The sequence below is a fragment of the Helianthus annuus genome, chromosome 12 (assembly GCF_002127325.2).
Source record: "Helianthus annuus cultivar XRQ/B chromosome 12, HanXRQr2.0-SUNRISE, whole genome shotgun sequence".
NCBI lineage: Eukaryota > Viridiplantae > Streptophyta > Magnoliopsida > Asterales > Asteraceae > Helianthus > Helianthus annuus.
In genome coordinates this window covers 99,528,539-99,549,670 of record NC_035444.2, presented here as the reverse complement: position 1 = coordinate 99,549,670, position 21,132 = coordinate 99,528,539, and the positions used below count along the sequence as shown (strand labels likewise).

General features: G+C 37.2%; 1 protein-coding gene across 1 annotated transcript; it reads left to right on the top strand.

The window, feature by feature from the left end:
• Window positions 1-13,630: 13,630 nt before the first annotated feature.
• Window positions 13,631-15,971, top strand: LOC110895762 (mitochondrial fission 1 protein A). The gene is made up of 5 exons (XM_022143118.2): window positions 13,631-13,803; window positions 14,257-14,395; window positions 14,585-14,706; window positions 15,455-15,518; window positions 15,610-15,971. The coding sequence occupies exons 1-5, from the start codon at window positions 13,711-13,713 to the stop codon at window positions 15,702-15,704; spliced, it is 513 nt and encodes a 170-aa protein (XP_021998810.1). The 5' UTR covers window positions 13,631-13,710; the 3' UTR covers window positions 15,705-15,971.
• Window positions 15,972-21,132: the final 5,161 nt, after the last annotated feature.

Genomic DNA, 21,132 nt, shown 5'->3' with positions numbered 1-21,132 from the left:
AAAGTTCTAAGGGTAATAAGATAAGTTAGGATTTGAATGCTTAAACGAGCTTGATTGTGAACGAGGTTCGTATGAAAGGAAGGAAATAGGAGCATGGGGCGAACAATTGACACTAAATGAACGCAAGTATACGAATGATATGGGCATTAGATAGATGAAAGTAGCATGTTAAGGATGAAGTCTCGTCATGGATAATCGGGCATAATGTGTTTGTGAGTTGCTTAAAGCTTGTATTAGGTCCAAGAGGTCTGTAAAACACTGAATTTCCCATGGCACGTTTTACGAAATTTTGGTAACATGGTGAAAACACTTATATATAGGAAGTACCAGCGGCGTATCCACCATGTTTTGACCATGTTACGTCCGTTTCATCTTCGGTGTCATGTTACGTTCCGTGTATTACCATACGCAGTAGCACACTCTATGGTTCTCATACGCCTATCACTATAATCCCGTGTGCACCCGTGATTATTTTGATCATCGCATGATCCGCATAGCTTGTACTAGTTGTGTATGAATCGGGGTATACATAAAAAGTTTAGAATGTGTACGTACAAGAATATAGTATATAAGCAAGTCCATGCTTAAGTATGTGTGGGACCCACGCAAGCGAATCCCTCAGGTTACGCTCGCGTATAGGTACGAATGTATGAATCATGAGTAAGGATGAAAGTATGAGCATAAGTTTAAGTATGAATACGCATGTATGTATGAGCATAAACATAAAACGTGTAAGTAGTATGTGTACAAGCAGAAGCGTAAAACGTATAAGTAGTATGTGTATGTGTATGAGTACAAGCATAAAACGTATGAACATAGGTGTAGGTATGAAAAATAAATATTGCGTATATGGTGTACGTTGAGGCATTGCGGATTAGAAAGGCTAAGTATGTAGATACGAACGATATAAATGGTGTTATCACGAGATATCGACTAAAACGTGTATGACGATGTGCATGTATAGTTGTTCCAACAAAACGTTGAGTTTATCGAATCAAAATTAGATTGAGCCTGGTTTAAAAGGTAGAATATAGTTTGTATATGTAAAGGAACATAAAGTACTCGTTGGTTATGCATAACGTATTTTGTAACAAATAGAAATGCTAATTTTGTTTAAAAGGGTTTACGTAATCCGAAAAATGGTCGGTCCCTATGAAGTCTTCTTGCCCACGTGTTTTGTAAATTGGTGTAGGAAAAAGGTTTTCGTTAAAAAGTAAGTTCGTTTCATCAAAGAAGAAACTGTGAATTTAGGAGGTTCTTGTGAAAACTAGGATCCTTAGAAGAGAAATTTAGCAAAAGGACTTAGTGATTAAAAAAATTAACAAATGATTTGTTGATGTTGAAAAGGGTATTTGGTAAAACAATCATATAACTTCTATAAGATCTTATAAGTATTTGAGAAAGGTTGGTTGGATTTTGATTAAAAGTAGAAGGTGAGCATGTTTTAGTGATTAAGTCGAATATGAAGTTCATGGGCAAGAGTTTCATTGAGCCGATTAAATTGATAGGTAGCATTTCGTAAGGTTTTGAAGTTCGAGCAATAAAACGTTTTAAGACATGATTATGAATTTCGCGTATATGAGTTGAGTGAAAATAGATTGTAGAATAAGAAGTACGTTTGATAAAACAATGCATTTTGAAATCGGTATGAGTGGGTATTTTGAATAATGATAAACAATTTGGGTATAAAATATGATCGAGTTTGCATAATAAGATATTTTGAAGAGACGTTTTGGTAACGATCACCTAGGTAAGGGAATCACCCCTAACTCGTTGGTGATGTCGTTTTTTTTTTAGAAAAAGGGGAGTGGAGTTAGTCGTCAAGGTAAGGAAATCACTCCAATCTTAATGATATGTCTCCACTCGTCATTACAAGGAATATGAAATTATATTATATGAAATCATGCATATATATAAATGTATGGAAAAGGTTCAATATGTTGTGTGCATGAAAAGAGAATATCGAAAGTATACTCGAGTTTGAAAGATTGCATCGTATAAAATAAATATTAGAAACACATGTTGATCAAAATTTGGATGGTTCCAAAACGGAACTTTGACTAACCAAAGTGGTCGAAAAGTCTTTCGAATTTGAGGAGCATGCTTTGGCCTAATAGGTAAAATACTCTCGCCGACAAGTCGGTTAACGGTATTTACCCTTCCGGTTACTACATGTCCCAAATCAATCGAAATTTCGAGACTTGGCGGGATTTATGAAAAACAAAATATCAAGGTGTGGAACTAGTCGACAAGGTGCGGGTTTCACCCCTAACTTGACAATTTCGTATCCTGAGTGTGGTTGGTACTCGTCGGGTCAAAATTTAATTTCGACATGTTGACGAGGGTCCACTAGAATTTGAAATTTGAGATTTACCATTAAGATGTGGATTTCACTCCTAGCTTAATGGCGATATCTCGTGTAAAAAGAAGAATAGGTAGATTGTGAGTCGTCCACCAAATTGTGGGTTTCACGCCTATTTTGGTGAATTCGTCTCGAGTGTTTACGGATTTAGAATAGTCGAGTAAAATGCATGAGGGAAAGAGTATGTTAAAGGAATAAACAACAAATATAAACGCACAATGAAGCATATTAAGAATAGCACATAATGAGTGGGATAATAAAACATGTATTAGCACATAATAAAGCAAGTATAACATGTCAAGTGTTAACACATAAGCGCCATATATGCTTAAAAGATCAAAAGAGAATGAATAAGAGCAAATAAGGTAACATGCAAGTAGTTTCAAGTAAAACATAAGAATAAGGCTCTAAAACTATAGACTAGGCTAAAGCATTCCTACTTTTCCTAATTCCCTATAGTTATGGCTCTGATACCAATCTGTCACACCCCAACCATGGCGGAAACATCGGGATGAGACGAAGTGTGAAGATTGCTCGAGACATCATAACGCTAATAATTGTGACAAGTATTTAAATAATCCGATTTCATTTCATAAGATGAATTGTCAACATTACAAGAAATTCAAATACAACAAGTTTAACAAAAATAACATGATAACATAACAAAATTGATACAACACATTAAACCCTAACGTCTATATGTGTATCTAGGCATCAACGCTACTTCTTTTCTGAGCATCGTCCTCATCAACCTGTAACATGTTTAAAATAATTCAATGCAAAAGCAAAGGCGAGTATACAAGTTTGATACATACATAGCAAAAGATAAGTTTTGAACAATTCCTCATAGCAAGCATGTGATTCAAGATAAACGTTTAAACATGGCATGTGTCTAACATATCAAACCAAGGAAACGCAATATGCTCATGACATTACCGATGATAAAGGGCGGGTCGTTAATCCTATAGCGCTACATATGTCACGGTTTGGCTCGTACGAAGTTAATGATAAGTTCAACACATAAGTTTCACCCAAGTTTAAAGTATCAAGCCATCACGTATACAAGCATGTTATAGGAATGTTCATGTGTTTAAGCAAAATGTTCATGTGTAAGTTTGTTGATAGATAAACATGTTACACCCCAAAAGTGATAAAAGTAAAAGGGGAAATACGAGTATACTCACAAAGTTTGCATATGTTTTCCGATTATCCAATTGTTGACGAGTAGAGATTTAGAGTCCGGATGTATAAGGGTTAAAGTTCAAGTATGTTTAGAGTCGAGATTCGGTGTTTAAAACAACATAAAAATAAGATATGAGAATAACATGGAAAATAATCATTTAGTACATATGATGCTTGTTCTTGACACTAGGAAACTCGAAGGAGTTTAGATGTTTTCATGGAACAAGGTTCCATTAGAATCGTGACAAGTTATCATAGTCTAGGATGATCTAATCTAGTACCCCGACATATGAACACTAGTTCATCATCAAAGATTCGATTATTCGAATAATATATTTAGGTTATATAATATATGTCCAATAGTTCAAGCATGAGGTAGAAGATTAAAATCTTCATTTTGGTACCTCTAAATGTCATAGAAATCATGTAGGAGGTAGGAAGATCAAGTCTTCCATTTAGGCACCTCTATGTGTTCACCACTACACTTGATGTAAAAAAACAACCAAGGAGGGTCATGAACATACAATAAAGAATAAGAAATATACACACTAACTAAGAGAAATCATCAAATCATGTGAGGATTATATGTTTGGACAACCCAAGTTGTTCCATAATCACTCATGTATCAAAGACAAAGTTTGACATGACTTGTGGGTTAAAAACCCTAAACAAAACACCAAGTTTATGAGGTTTAATCCTCTGATTTTTAAGTGTCTCAACCTTGTTTTTAAGCCTAACCAACCACTAAAGTGTTGTAAGCATTAGGACATAGGTTTGAGATGAGATAGACTCAAGTTTGGTAAGAAATAACAAGGATTTCATGAAAACAAAAACAATCAGTGGACTTTGGAGCCTTTTTGCTGGAGTTCCAGGGACTTATTTACTGTGAAAAACCCATGGAAACGTAGATAAGGTCAATACAAAGTAGTAGGAAAAAGAATCGAGTGAATCGGATAAGAATTGAGTGAGTTATGCTCATTTTCGTGAAGGGGTGTCAATCTGCTCGAACCCTTGCTTTCAGCTACGGTTTGGAGGATGTTTTGAGAGTTTTTTAGTGTTGCAAAAGTGGTAGGGAGGCTGGTTATAAGTGGTATTTATAGGGGGAAGGATTAGGGTTTCAATGGGTTGGGCTTTGTAAGTGTTTAGAAGGGGTTACACCTTGAAACTAGCCCACAAAACCCAACTATATGGGGCTGAATTTTGCTGAATTGGGGCTGCCATATTTCTTTATTTTTTTATTTTTTTTAAAACATTATAATGAGTAATTTTGTTAATTAAGTTGTGTAATAATGTGCAACAATGTTTCCCATAACTTGTAACAAGGTGAAATATGAAATAAAACATGATTTAACTAGGTAAAAAGTGTAATGTACAAGTATGTAACATGTTTGTAAGTGACAAGTATATGTCACATATTAGATGATTAACCGTTGTATAAATAAGCATATTATTAGGGGTTTTTAGGTATCAACAATTTAAGGACAAGCATGGACATGCATCGTGAATAAGTATCGTATAAGTATGAATTACAAATAAGGATTCGATGTACAATGAATTCCAACGTATGAACATGTATGAATATGTAGATGGTGAATTTAAAGAAATACGAATTTTATTTATGATCCAAGTCTCGGATTTTACAACGAAAAGACGACTACAATAATACAAGATTTCCAAAAATAGCATTACAAGGCGAGCTTTCTAATTATGGAAAGTATGAAAAAGCAGGGCGTTACATTACTCATCCTCAATGAAATCCTCGACCAAACCGAGTGCAGCATAGCAATTAAAGATGCGGGCCCAGGATATTGTGGAGAATCCGGAGCAGGATGTGAAGAAAGTTATCCTGGATCAGGATAATCCTGATATCTCGGTGCTCGTAGGGACCAATATCCCTCAGGATATTGAAGAGCAATTAACTAACTTTTTGAAATGCAGGATGTCAACATTCGCATGGAAGCATGAGGACATGACAGGTATATCTAAAGACATTATTACTCACAAGCTTGGAATTGACAGGTCATTCAAGCCTATACAACAAAAGAGATGGAAATTCGCCCCTGAGCGGAATGCAATTATCCAAGAGGAAGTTGAAAGATTATTGAAGTCCAGGATGATTAGAGAAGTCAAATTCCCTAGATGGCTAGCAAATGTGGTAGTGGTTCAAAAGAAGAATGGGAAGTGGAGAGTCTGTGTAGACTACACAGACCTGAACAAAGCTTGTCTAAAAGACCCATTCCCTCTGCCTCATATAGACTCGATGGTGGATGCCACTGCCGGTCATGAAATGTTGACCTTCATGGATGCATCCTCAGGATTCCAGCAGATTCAAATGGAACCTTCGGACCAGGAGGATACTGCTTTCATGACACCAACAGGTATTTACTGTTATACTGCTATGCCTTTCGGTTTAAAAAATGCAGGTGCAACGTACCAGAGATTGGTGAACATGATGTTTAAAGACAAACTGGGGGACACCATGGAGGTGTACATTGACGATATGGTGGTCAAATCCAAGAAAGCTGAGGATCATCTTCAGGATATTAAAGGAGCATTCGATATCCTGGACCAGTATAATATGAAACTTAATCCTGCAAAGTGCCATTTTGGAGTGGGGGCAGGAAAGTTTTTAGGATACATGGTGACAAAAAGAGGGATAGAGGCAAGCCCGGAGCAGATCAAAGCTATCTTGGATATAAAGTCACCCTCGAATATGAAGGATGTTCAACGGTTAACAGGACGAGTGGCAGCCTTGAATAGGTTTATTTCAATATCCTCGGAAAAGTGTAAAGAATTCTATGATATCCTGAAAAAGAATAAGAAATTTGAATGGGGCGAGAAGCATGAAGCAGCCCTGCAGGATTTGAAGCAGTATCTCTCAACCGCGCCTCTATTGATGAAGCCTGAGGATGGTGAACCATTATCCCTGTATCTGGCAGTATCAGGGAATGCAGTAAGTGCAGTACTCGTAAAGGATCACGAAGGTCAGCAGTATCCTGTTTATTATGTTAGCAAAAGTTTGTTAAATGCTGAAACTAGATATTCTCACCTAGAAAAACTAATACTGGCTCTAGTAATGGAATCAACAAAGCTTAGACATTATTTTGAAACACATAGGATTCATGTTAAAACTAATTATCCTGTTAAGAATGTACTTAGGAAACCGGAGATGTCGGGTAGAATGGCTAAGTGGTCGGTAAAGTTAAGTGCCTATGATTTAATATATGAACCTAGAAATGCAATAAAGTCTCAGGCTCTAGCAGACTTTGTGGCTGATTTCAGTAGTGATATTCAAAATGAACTAGACCTAGAAGTGCAACAACTAGGAGAAAACTTAGAATCCTGGATATTATATACTGATGGTGCATCTAATGTAAGGGGTGTAGGTTTAGGTATACTACTAAAATCGCCACAGGGGGACATAATACCCCAGGCTGTTAGATGTGAATTCCCTGCTACTAACAATGAGGCAGAATATGAAGCTTTAATTGCAGGATTAGAGTTGGCTAAGAATATGAATATCAAGAATTTGCAAGTATATGTTGATTCCTTGTTAATTACTAATCATTTTAATGGATCCTATGCAGTCAAGGGTGAGAAACTAATTGAATACCTCGGTATTCTTAAAAAATTAGCAGGATATTTCGATATTTTTACACTTGAACAGGTACCAAGAGAGGATAACGCCGAAGCAGACACATTGGCAAACTTGGGATCATTAATCAGGATACCAGAAGGGACCCCAATACCGATATTACATATCCTGTATCCTGCAACGAATCCTCAGGATAAAGAAGTAGCAGGTATTCAGGATCCTGGAGCGGTATATCCTGAAGAGGATCCTAAATCCTGGACGGCCCCAATCATGAGATATCTCAAAGAAGGACATATCCCCGGAGATGAAAATCCTAAAGCATTTAGGATGAAGGTATCACGATTCACTATTATAAATAATATTTTATACAAGAAATCTCTTGTAGGACCATACTTGAGATGCTTGGAGGATCCTGAAGCCAAAGAAGTACTTCAGGATATACATGAAGGGGATTGTGGTAACCATACTGGGGGCAGGTCGTTATTCTCAAAAGTATTAAGGACAGGATATTATTGGCCAACAATGAGGAAAGATGCCGCAGAATATGCTCAAAGATGTGACGCATGTCAGAGACATAGTAACATACTGCATCAACCTGCTGAACCATTGTATCCTATTGTTTCCCCTTGGCCATTTATGAAGTGGGGTATGGATATAGTGGGAAAGCTACCAAAAGCTCCGGGAGGAAAAGTTTTTATGCTAGCAATGACGGACTATTTCTCTAAGTGGGTCGAAGCGGAAGCATTTGTTCAAGTTAGAGACCAAGAAGTAGTATCCTTCATAAAGAGGAATATCCTGACCAGATTCGGAATACCAGCCGAAATAATCTGTGACAATGGTTCTCAGTTTATAAGCAAGAGAACTACTGACTTTTGCAAGAGTTGGGGAATCAAAATGGTAACATCTACTCCAGTACATCCTCAAGCGAATGGACAAGCAGAATCCTCAAACAAGATAATTGTCAATAACTTAAAGAAAAGGCTTGGAGCCAAAAAAGGAAGATGGGCAGAAGAATTACCCTTTGTTTTATGGGCCGATAGGACAACGGTAAAGAATGCAACAGGCCAAACCCCATTTTCCTTGGTATTTGGAGCAGAAGCAATGATTCCGACAGAAATGACGATACCCACTGCAAGATCTACCCTAAGTGATCCTGAGCAGAATCCTGAAGCCTTGAGTCAGGATTTGGACACTATAGATGAGAAGAGAGATGCGACAAGGCTAAGAATGGCAGCATATCAACAGAGAATATCCAAGGCATATAACAAGAACATTAGGACCAGAAGATTTAAGGTTGGAGATTGGGTGTTAAGAAAGGCTTTTCAGAATACTACTAATCCTGCCGATGCCTCGAGGTGTTTGGAATTTATTCAAGCCAGAACTTGAGTACATTTGCATTTCTGTGTCACATGCAGGGGACATATATTATACTACTCAAAGGTTGGATCCAAGATTATAACTGTGCACTGGGGACATTCCTAAGGTGGAAGATTAGACTCTCCAAGAGTCTTTGGTATGATCTCTCCTTTTCTCAAAAGACTTAAGTTTTCTAAGTCATATGGTGATATCCTGACCAGGATATCTCTTAAAATACTTATCAGGATATTCTTAGATGATGTTCCCATAATATTTCCAAGAGTTCTCAAACAAAACAATTTTCATAAGTAAAATTCATGTAATGGAAGGAATAAAGCCAAAAAAGGGTTATATTATTAACATAGCAAAAGATTATGCTCTTGGCTTCGTCTCAAACCGAGACCCATCCACCAAAAGCAGGGTTAGTTTTCCAACATATTTACTTAACAAATGAAGGCTTCGTCTTGGAACCCAAGATACCTCCACCTTCACTTGTTAAAAGCGTTCAAAATAAACCATACTAACTGATGACCAAGGGCTTCGTCCTGAAACTCAGGATCCCTCCACCTTTGGCCATCATATTGTCTACATGCAGGAAATTAAAATTGTTCAACAAACAAGAAAAGTAAATTGTTCAAAACATCAACCATCAAATCTAAAAAAGTGGGCTCCGGCCTAAGCATCAATATCCATTATCGCCCACTCAGATGCCCTCACACAGCGGCATCCTCTCCAGCCTTCCCCGGCTTCTCAGCACCAGCATCCTGCCCAGCATCCTCACCAGCATCCGCTCCAGCATCCGCTCCAGCATCCTTCTTGTCTCCAGCCTGATCCACCACCTCTGCTGACTTAGAGGACTCACCGGCTTCTACAGGGAGTGGCACAACTTTTCCTCCAAGCTCTTTTAGTTTGGCCACCCAAGAGTCAACCGGCCAAGCTGGGCACACGAGGCTTGTCTCCTTGGCCTCGTAGGCCATCTTGATGCGGGCTTGTAGCAAGGAGACGATGGCAGAGGCCTTGATCCTTTCCCGGAAAGAAACCATGGCCTGCTCGTGATCCATTTCTGCGGTGGCAAGTTTGAGCTCAGCCTCTTGAGTGACCTTCTTCATCAAGCTCTCGTAGTGCTGGGACTTTGCTTCGGCAATGGCACCTTGATCAGCAACAGTGCTTTCAAGTTGCTTGATTCTGGCTTCGTGGAGGGCAACAGTACCGCAGGCATCATTATACAGGTGGAGCAGATGCTGAAGACCCTGCACATTAAATTCAGGTATGGGTTAGAATATATTAATCAGGATATCCTGTCAGGATATATATGCAGGATATGTAGCAGGATATTACCTTGTTGAGGAAGGATGTCATTGGCTCTAAAGAGTCAGAAAAGCTGAGTTCATCATAGGAGAACCCCTCGGATCCTGGGGCACTGATTTCAGAGCCCTTCCTCTTCTTTGCTGTGGAAGCACGGGTCCTAGGGTTAGCCTTGGGGGCCGGCAGTGGCTTGGAGCTGGTAGCAGCAGGTGTCTCTTTCTTGACCATGACAGGAGTAGGATAACTGTCAAGCTCATCAAGGTCAAGGAGGATCGGAACTTTGCTGGAGTCTGCACAACAGGGAGTAAAAATTCTTTCCTAAGATATTTCAAATAAGAACATGTATGCAGGATATTGAGCAGGATCCTTACCAGACATGTTAACACTGGAAAGAGGGCTTGGAGTTGGTGGAGACGGGTTAAAACTTCTTTCAGCTTCAGGAAGGAGTCTGATAGCATCAATCCTTTTCTATGAGTCTGCAAGAGGAGGTGCTAGCTTCCTAAAATCAGCTGCAAACAAGACAGTAAAAAGAAAGTTGATCAGTTCAGGATATGAAACAGGATACAAAACAGGATCATCCTAAAGCCCTAAATCCTACCCTTTCTCAACCACTGCACTGGATATTCCGTTCCACCAGGGATTGAGTCTCTTTTTACAAAGAAAAACTTGGACTTCCATTCCTCCTCATTCCTGGTGGCACGAAGTACCAGTGGGTCGCTGGAGGTAGAGTAGAACAAAAAACGGCAGGAACCATGGCATCTAAGCCGATATGCTAAGGGGAGGTCATGAACGGAAAGGTCAGGAATATGATTGTTCTTGATTTGATCAAGAACGAGCAGGACTCGCCATAGCATTGGCATTGTTTGACTGAAGCAGATTTTTGTGGTATCGAAGAACTCGGTGATGAAATCGGGAAATGGAAACTGTAGCCCCAAGGTAAAAGGAAAAGCGTTGAAGCATATCCATTCGTCGGAAACCATGTCTGATCGGATTTCCCGATCAAATGGCCGGAACACCGTCCCTTCCGGGAAGATGCCGGAGGTTTTAAGGGCCGACAGATGTGCGCTGTCAAAGGTGCATATTTCCTTCTCCGGATCCTGGAGAATATTTTGGTGAATAAACGAAGGAGCGGAGTCACCGGAGCTTGACCTTGTCTGTCTCGCCATATCTTTACCGGAATAGTATAGAGGAAAGAAGTAGGGAGATAGAGAGAAGGGTTTTACCTTTTTCTTCTTGATAAAGATTAAATGGGGCGAACGAGAGAAGATATAGGGGAGTAATGAGTAGAAATAGGCTGAACGGTTACAAGCGGTCACATCAAGTCCTATCTCTTAATTGCCTCGGTTATTGTGAAAAATGTAACCGTTAGGACTCAGGATCCTTAACGGCAACATTTTTGGGGACAATTGTTATGGGTAAAATTCTGAGCTCCTCATATCCTGGGAAATATCTTGGGTTATATCTCGAATAAATGATATCTGCTTATATCCGAGATGCTCATTCAGGATGTCTATAATATCCTGAATAGTATCCTCAGGATTACTAACGTGTTGAGTGCAGGAGTACGCGTGCAGGTGCCCAACGTTCACAAAGACTCTTTCTCCAAGAGACTCGGTCCAGGTCGTTCAAATGAAGACGTTGAAGTCGCATTACCCGGACTACAACGTTAACAATGGAATATTCGGAAGCATCCCGTATTTGTAGGAATTTCAGTTTGTATTTGATTACTATAAATAGGTGGGTATACCAGATCGAATAGGACATCACAGCTACACTCACTACACTTACACACTTGTTCTCTCGCAACTTGTACTCTCACACAAAGCATTGTAACACTTAGCGATCTGGTCAATATCCTGCACTGTATCCTGATATTTGAAGCAATAGAAGAACTAGGCAGCTGCGATTGTCAGCTCCCGAGGTTTTATGCCGGCGATCTAGATTGATCAAGGGCTTTCCTCGTACATCTCGTGTCAACCCCTTTACTTTTTGCTCATTGTTTGATCGTAGATACAGCTCAATATCCTGAGCCGTATCCTGAACACTGTTTTTCAAAACAACATAACCAGCATATTTTCAACACACTTTTTAGCACACTACCTCACTTAACTAATTTGATCACTAAATTGCTTCGGTAATTTTTGACCAAAACAATTAGTATTATTAATAATTTTAATCAATTAAATGAGAGAATGACAAGTGTCTTAAAACAGGTTTCTTTTATTATATAGTATATAGAAGATTACTAAATACCAAATTATTACAAAAAGGAAAACACAGATCGTCTATTTTTTTTATATCAGTGATTATTTTTTAAATTTTGTATTTATTACAAAAAAAGAATGTAAGTTCATCCGCATTAAAAACTATCAAACTAATTTCTTCACATATTTTTAAAATTTTAACCATTTACCTACATTTGCAATTTTGCATATTTAGTATTACCTAGATATGACCAACACACACATTTATATACACAGATATACATAAACAACTTTAGTTCATTTTATGTGTCGAATTTCAGGATTGAGAAATAAATATGCACAACATTGCATATCTATCATATTAACAGAAAAACTCTTACTTATTCCACGTGTTATCTATTGCTCATCTCAAGTTTATTATAGTCAACTCTAGCTACAAATATATTTTTAAAACTTATAATTGGGTCAGACCCTCGTTCCATAACATAAAATAATATCTACCCATCATGATCGGTATGCTGATTTCTTTAATAGGTATATTTGAATTACAACTTATCACTCGTAGATATTAATAATAAAAATTTGTTTTAATTTAGATTAAATATTATTATTATTAGTATTATTAATAATTTTAATCAATTAAATGAGAGAATGACAAGTGTCCCAAAACAGTTTTCTTTTATTATATAGTATAGATATAGACAGGGCCGTCTCCGAAAATCCCAAAAAAAATTTTGGCCCTGTTCGAGATAAAAAATTTGGGCCCTATACGCAAATCTTCATATAACATAAACTCATCAATCATTCAATTATATAACTAAAAATTCATAATACTACGAAACCAGACTCGAAACAACAGTAAGATCATTAACCTGAATTCTGAAATCTGAATCTTTTTCGAAAATCGAAATCAAGATGTAACTTGGAAGTTGGAACCTGCGGATGTCTAGATGATGATCATTAATCTGAATGTTTTTCGAAATCAATATGTAACTCGGAACAACAGTAACATCAATCAACAAACAAAAATCAAAAGACAACAAACAATTGAACAAATACCTCTCCTGAATCGCGATTCGCGAATCTGTGTTATGCGATTGCGGATGTCCGGTGGCCTGGTGCAGCGTTTGATGACTTTGATCAGAAATCCTGCAACGGTTGATGACTTTGATCAGAAATCCCTTGTGGCCTGGTGCAAAGCAAAGAACCACGCGACTTTTGATTTCCTGCAAGCAGCAACCGATTGTTTTTTACCAAAGGTTTGGGCCTATAATTAGTTAGTGGATTGGGTTTGTTACCAAACTTTGGAGCCTGTAAAAAATTTGGGCTATATATATAAAGAAAACATAAAAAATTTTGGGCCCTTTAATTATTTGGGCCCTGTTCTCAAGCACACTTTGCACTTGCTTATAACCGGCCCGGATATAGATGGAGTAAAGAATGGGTATATTGGTAATTTGTAGTTTGAAAAGTTAAAAGCTGGCCAAGAAGTCACAATATTGTGACTTCTTGAAACCTCCTTTTTCTTCTTTGTAAAAAACTATTTCTAAAAAAACTTTTGGCTTAGCCAAACACAAAAACAACTTATTGGCTTTTTGATAAGTGAATAAGCCTAAGTTGTTTTGAAAAGCTTAGCGATTAGCCGCCCTAAGTTTGATTTCTATTATTATTAGGGTTTCTTGGATTGCAATTTCTCAAAGAAATCAATGGATGCAAAGATCGGCAAGTTCTTGGATTCGATAGGCAACTTCTTCACCGGCAGCGATACTATTCCTTGGTGCGACTCCGACATTGTTCTTGTAAGTATTAATAATACTTCATCACTGCACTCGTCTCTTCTCTTTATAGTATAGTATGTATTCTCAGTTGGATTTTAGGGTTTGCTGTTGATTAGGGGCCCTGTTACCAACTGGTAATGGATTTTTGGAGCTTTAGCTATTATGATGATCTTGTACTAGGGTTTGTGAGAATTGCTATTGTCTTTGAACTAAATTTACCGACTCTCATGATAGATTTTTTTTTAATGTAAGCAACATATTATTATATGGATGATCAGTGGCGAAGCTTGCCCTCGAAGACCGGGGGGGGGGGGGGGTGGCGAAAACGTATATACCCAAAAATTTCTATACGAAAACTACATATATAACACTACTGAGCGAAAAATTCGCCCCCCCTATCCTGCGCCCCTGTGGATGATGAGCTTTGTAATACAATAGCCTCGAATATTGAAATGAATTTATATACATTTACAGGGTTGTGAGCGTGAGGTTGCTGAAGCTGAGAAAGATTCTTCTGATGAACGCAAAAGTGAGTGTCTTCTCCGCTTATCATGGGCTCTTGTTCATTCAAAGCGACCTGAAGATGTGCAACGTGGGATAGCCATGCTCGAAGGTCAATATATTCTCAACTTTGTTATGTTTGCTCAGTCAGCTTTGAGTGTTTATCCTTTCTTGCTTTTAGTATCGTATTTGTGGTGATTAAAAAGTCTTCGAAGCTAAAAACTGTTCAAAACGGCCATTGTCTATTTTCTTCAACTTCCTTTGTGCTCTTTGTACTTTTATATTTTCTTGTCTGTTGTAGGTTCGTTGCCTAGCACTAGCGACCCGTTGCAAATGAGAGAAAAGATGTATCTACTTGCTGTTGGGTATTATCGAAGTGGGGACTACACGAGGAGCAGGCATCTTGTTGATCGCTGCTTGGAGGTATCTTCACGAAACTTGTGTAATTGGTTTTAAAATGTGCGATGCGCTCCGATGCGTTCTGATCCCAGAAATTGATATTTAAAAAAATTATTTATAGATAATATTTTTAATTGTTAACTTCAAACACTAAAAATTCAGAGATTAAAATAAATACAAAAAAAATAGCTCTAGTACCATCAAAGAAGTTTCATTATAACCAAAATAAGCCTTGAATTCTTATGTGTACAAGTAATCTATGTAGGAACTCACTTAACAACTTCATCGGCTCATTTTACAAGCTTATTAAGTATATTGTACAAGCTTATTGTACAATTTTACGCTATAGTGGTCTATTTCAGAAAAATGTGCGCATCATGCGAGTGCATCAGTATTGTACAAGCTTACAAGCTCATTGTACAATTTTACATTATAGTGGTCGATCTCAGAAAATTGTGCACATCATGCGAGCGCGTCAGGAGCATGTTATGCGATTTAAAACGCATCATGTAATTGCAAGGCATCACATCACCTAATGTGATCTCATCAGAGCACATATGCGCACATCTTAATACTTCTTTAATCTATTTGTTCATTAAGATAACCGCTACTCATTTCTGGCCTTAAGGTCAATAACAGCCTATTTCCAAAAAGAAATCATAAATACAAGGCGAAATGCTGACTAGACATCCCTTTCCGGCCCCGTTGAATATATCTCTTTTTCAATTTTATTTATGTTTATACAGTAGACTGTAATATGTGGATTTCACAGATTGTACCAGACTGGAGGCAGGCAATAACTCTGAAGAAATCAATTGAAGATCATATCAAGAAAGGTAAGTTAAAACCTTTATGCATTTGTTTTGATGGATCTGGGGAGAATGGAAATGAAGTTGGTCTGTGAATATTTTGTTCTATGGTATGCAGATGGAGTGATTGGTATAGGCATTGCTGCCACGGCTGTTACGGCTGTTGGCCTTGTGGCTGGAGGACTTGCAGCTGCGCTGTCGCGAAAGAAATGACCAATCCGTGTGATGTAATGTGAATGTGCATAACAAAACAAATATTTCCTTATATCAACCAAACCAAACCAAACAAACAGGGGATTCGGATTGGTTTGCTTTGCTTTCTTTTGTTATCTTGTGTTTCGTTTACCTCAAAACCCGATCCTTGAGGAGGGGGTTGTGATGTGATAACCGGAGAAATGAGACTCTTTCTTTGCGAGCCTTTTCTTTTATATTTTTAGTAATGGTTTGACAAGCATGCATATTAAAGACAGATTCCAAGTATCATTTGCCAGTGTGTGTGTGTGTGTATATATATTAGACTCCATAGACCTTTGAGAACTGTATGCTACTTAAAGAGTAGGAGGAGTTGCTTGAGTATAATCTAAAAGAAAATTATGTGTACCACAAGGATGTTTTGAGACAATCCGTATTGGGGATGCTTTATTTAGTTAAGACAAATTGATATGTGTACAGTTAAATTAGTAAATTAGAAAAATCGTTACTTATTGCAGTTGCAGAATGTGTCCTTTATCTTCAATAATTACAAAAAACATAATCGATGTTTGCAAACCCTTGCAAATTATGTCCTTTAGCCCTAACTCAGTTAATTTTTTGTGGTTGAATCTGACCAAATGAGCCTCACATGAGGGTATTTTGGTCATTTTATTCTTATGTGTGGTCTATTTGGTCAGATTTAACCATAAAAATAACCTCATGTGGGGTTCATTTGTTCAGATTTAACCACAAAAATTAACTGAGTTAGGGCTAAAGGATATAAATTGCAAGGGTTTGCAAACATCGAGTACGTTTTCTGTAATTATTGAAGATAAAGGACACAGTTTGCAATAAATGATATATAAAGGACGATTTTTGTAATTTACTCTAAATTATATTAATAACGAGCCTAGCATTATAACTTATACAAAATTAGTCTTCCTATTAATTATGTAACTACATCAACATAAATACTTTTAGAGAAAATCATGAATTTAATAATTTTTTGAATGTGATATACCCCTATAAGCATGTTCGTAATTAACAATTCATACACTCAAGTGTTACATGGCAACATGATTGCGTATCCACTTTACCTCGTGTGTCCCTAATTATTTATGATCTAAAAAAATTACATATAAAGAGATTATAAGCGAAACCACATTTGTATATCAATTTATGTTTGTTCAAATAAACTTTTTGGTGCTAAAATGAAGATAATTATGCGTGGTTCATGTTAGAAAACTTAATAGCATTATAAACATTGGAAGCTAAATGAAGATAATACAATGTTATGAGAACTACTAAACATAACCGTGATACAATGCTAAAGTGAGGAATCGTGAAACATAACCGTGATACAGTATTGAAGGATATGGGAAGTATCAAGCTTTACATAACACAACCTTTACATCATAAGTTAAGATTTTTGTAATTACACAATTTTTTTTAACTTAAACCGTGACATGTTTTGAAGGCCAAACATCCTTACCATATGTTAAGTTCATAATGTCTATAAGTTGTTTCATCTTATTAAATTAGTGGCCAGTTTTAACAAACTAATGCAATATTGGTAGCACCACAATAAACAAGACAATCCATTGACGTTGTAACCTAACAGAATGGAAGAAGCCAAGACATCATCTACAATATAAAATGTAAAAAATGTACAAATTGTAGTGAATGCGGGTTGGCATGAATTGTCAGCCAATATATGTGTGCATTTGGCCACTATTCACATATAATCTACTATTTATTCAACTAGTTAATGCCACCGCCCGCGTTGCGGGGCGATGACCGAATAATTATCAATCAATTAAAAAAACACTATTATAGTTTTGTTAGGGAAAAAAACTAAAACGATGACAAGACCGTAGTTCAGAGCTCAGGGCAAAACTGTAGCTTGTAAGGATTAATGAGCGACTTTTAGTAAGCTCCTTGACATGGAAAAAAAATAAATCCAGTCAAGTAATATAAAAAAACACTTTTATAATTTTGCTAAAAAAACTAAAACGATAGCAATACTGTAATTTGAACTGAGGGCAAAGTTGTATTTGTTGACTTGGGTAAAATCGTAATTTGCCAAAAGTTAAAGTAATGGCAATACTATAAATTTGAACCGGAGACAAAAGCGTAATATAACTTTGCACTAAGGACAAAATCGTAATTTTAAGCTGGGGACATAACTATATTTTTAATTTGAACTCGGGCAAATTCAAAATTTTGAACTGATGGCAAAATCGTAATTTTGAATAGGGGCAAAAGCATAGTTTTATTTTGAACCGGGCAAAAACATAATTTTAAACTTAAGGCGAAATAATAATTTTTGAAAGGGGCGAAAATGCGAAATCGTCATTTTGAGTTTGGGCAAAAGCAAAAATTTATTTTGAACTGGGGCCAAAATTGTAGTTGTAATCTGGGGAAAAAATCATAATTGTGAACCGAGGGCAAAATCGTAATTTTGAGCGAGGGACAAAAACGTAATTTTATTTTGAAGTGGGGGCGAAAACATAATTTTATTTTAAATTAAGGACGAAATCGTAATTTTAAACGAATATAAAACAATAAAACTGGTGGTTCAATAAGGGAGTGCCACACAGCTGTGTGGCACTATTCCCCTGCTTGTTTTTTGTATATGTGGCTCGTCATTTTGAGTTTGGGCAAAAGCAAAAATTTATTTTGAACTGGGGCCAAAATTGTAGTTGTAATCTGGGGAAAAAATCATAATTGTGAACCGAGGGCAAAATCGTAATTTTGAGCGAGGGACAAAAACGTAATTTTATTTTGAAGTGGGGGCGAAAACATAATTTTATTTTAAATTAAAGACGAAATCGTAATTTTAAACGAATATAAAACAATAAAACTGGTGGTCCAATAAGGGAGTGCCACACAGCTGTGTGGCACTATTCCCCTACTTGTTTTTTGTATATGTGGAGAATAGGATGAAAAGGGTAAAGATTGGCTCTTAGTGTTGAGTACTTTGCGTTGTAGCAAATCGACTTTAATCCCTAGAACACATGAAGTCAATTCCTAGGGGATAAAGATGAGAACAAAATTTTGTGTTGTGTTTGTGTAAGGACCCACAGCTAGGGGTGTTCAAGATCGGATAATCCGGTTTTCGGATATCCGAAAATCGGATATCCGAGATTTCGGATAGTGAAATATTGACATCCGAACCCGAATCCAAAATTTCGGATATCCGAAATTTCGGATTCGGGTTCAGATATCTAATCGGATATCCGAATGTCCAATTTTTTATTTAATTTTTATTTTTTTATTATTTTTTAATATTTGGAACCATATTTTTCGGATAGTTTCGGATATTTTTCGGATAGTTTCGGATATTTCGGATATTTTTCGGATACTTCGGATATTTTTCGGATATTTCGGATATTTTTCGGATACTTCGGATATTTTTCGGATATCCGAAAAAAATAAAAATTAAATTTTCGGATATTTTCGGATAATCCGATTATCCGAAAATTCTCAAAATCACTATCCGAATCCGAATTTTCGGATTGTCCGATTTTCGGATATCCGAAAATTCGGATATTTCGGATACGGGTTTTCGGATATTTCGGTTTCGGATTCGGATTTTTTTGAACACCCCTACCCACAGCCCTGTAGAGGAGTAAGAAAAAGTTGAGCATTTAAAAGTAGAGATTGTGTTTAATGCGTCTTTGTGTGATTTAAAATTTTTGTGCTTTAATAAAGTTGGTATCAAGGATTTAATAAACTACAAAGTTGTTTCAGCGGTTGCAATTTATAAAGTCGAGTGATCTTTATCTTTTTTTTTTCTTTAAGATTAGACTTTCATTAGAACACCGGGACAACTATCTCCAAGACGGAAATAGAGCCCAACAACAAACACTTGCATCAATTCGAATTTACACCATTTATCCCATCCAACCGTGTCCTTTTTAAATCTATACCTATACCACAAAAAACCCAAAGCTTTGACGTCGGACACAATATATATAACCTTGCATCTTTTCTTTTGAAAAATAACCTCATTTCTCCACTTCCAAATCCTCCAACACGTAATGATGACAACCCCTTGCAAAATCGTCTTCTTCAAAGTAGATCCTGAAATATTGTTATGTAGCTCTAACAAATCTTTTACGCATAAATGATCGGAATTCCGCACCAACTAGAGATACATTGCCACACCCCGGCCGCAAGACCACACGCCGTAAATAAATGTTCTGTCGTTTCGTCTCCATCCTCACACAAACTACACGCGCATCCTTCTCCTATAATATTCCTCCTCTGTAACGCTACTTTTGTCGGTAACCTGTCAATTTTTGCGCACCACATAAAAAAATTGCATTTATTTGGAACCCATTTACACCACCTAAAAATATACCTGCCACCAACATCAATTTTATCCGATATCCATTTTATGGCCGACGCTACCGAAAATATATCTTCTTCTATCGAGTTCCACTTCCACACATCCACTGAATTAGTGACCGAAAAGCCTTCCAACAGCCTCTCATAATCCTCCCTTTCTTTTATTTCATCTTCAATCAAATCCATCCAAATCTTCGCTTGATTCTCCGAAATCTCGTTTCTTATGGGAGCATTGAACCTAGACATGAAACCAAGGCTTATTACACTTTATAATCGTACTATATCGTTATATATTACTGTCGAATCTTCAAAAACAGTAGAAAATCAAAACTGGAATCAAATAAAGATTTAGGGTTGTTAATACATTCAATTGGATTTAAGGTTAAAGGACGTAAAGTGTAAGGGTTTGCAAAGTAGGGTGTTTTTTTTAACTTTTTAAAGGGTAAATGATATAGTTTGGGTTTCACAATTTTTGAAATTTACCCTGGTGTTGTTTGTTTTTTAGAGGTAAAATGTCTGCAGTCTGCGGACCACATCTGTAGTAGAAGAGGTGGACCAAATGTTTGCAGTCTGCAAGAGGAAGACTGTTTGTTTTTTAACTTCTGCAGGCTTCTAAAATAAACTGGTGGTGGTGTAGGAACGATGATGGTGGGTGGTGGTGGTAGACGGTGCTGGTAGGTGGTGGGTGGTGGTGGAGATGGACGATGGTGGTGGACGGTGGTGGGTGTTGGAGGACAGTGGTGGTGGAGATGGACAGTGGTGGGTATTGGGTGATGGGTGTTGGTGTTTAACCCTCTGCAACCTTAGAAGATCTTAGAAGTGGTTGGATCAAGTCTGCACCAAGAAGACCTCACGCAAACTTTTTTAATAAAACGTATTCAGAAAAACAAACAGTCTGCGTGTGACAATGCCTCCATAGTTTTATGAAAAAACAAACAGCACCTCTATCTTTGAAAATGATATAGTTTGGGTTGCACAATTTTTGTAATTTATTCTAGAGTAAACTGCCATTTTGGTCCCTGTGGTTTGGCCAGTTTTGCCACTTTAGTCCAAATTTCAAACTTTTTACATCCAGGGCCCTGTGGTTTGGTTTTTG

What these genes read in the sequence shown, in the direction of transcription:
- LOC110895762 (XM_022143118.2), top strand. Translation starts at nt 13,711, where the DNA reads ATGGATGCAAAGATCGGCAAGTTCTTGGATTCGATAGGCAACTTCTTC. An exon ending in GCGACTCCGACATTGTTCTT is followed by an intron (nt 13,804 to 14,256) that starts GTAAGTATTAAT and finishes ATACATTTACAG; the next exon opens with GGTTGTGAGCGTGAGGTTGC. An exon ending in TGAAGATCATATCAAGAAAG is followed by an intron (nt 15,519 to 15,609) that starts GTAAGTTAAAAC and finishes TATGGTATGCAG; the next exon opens with ATGGAGTGATTGGTATAGGC.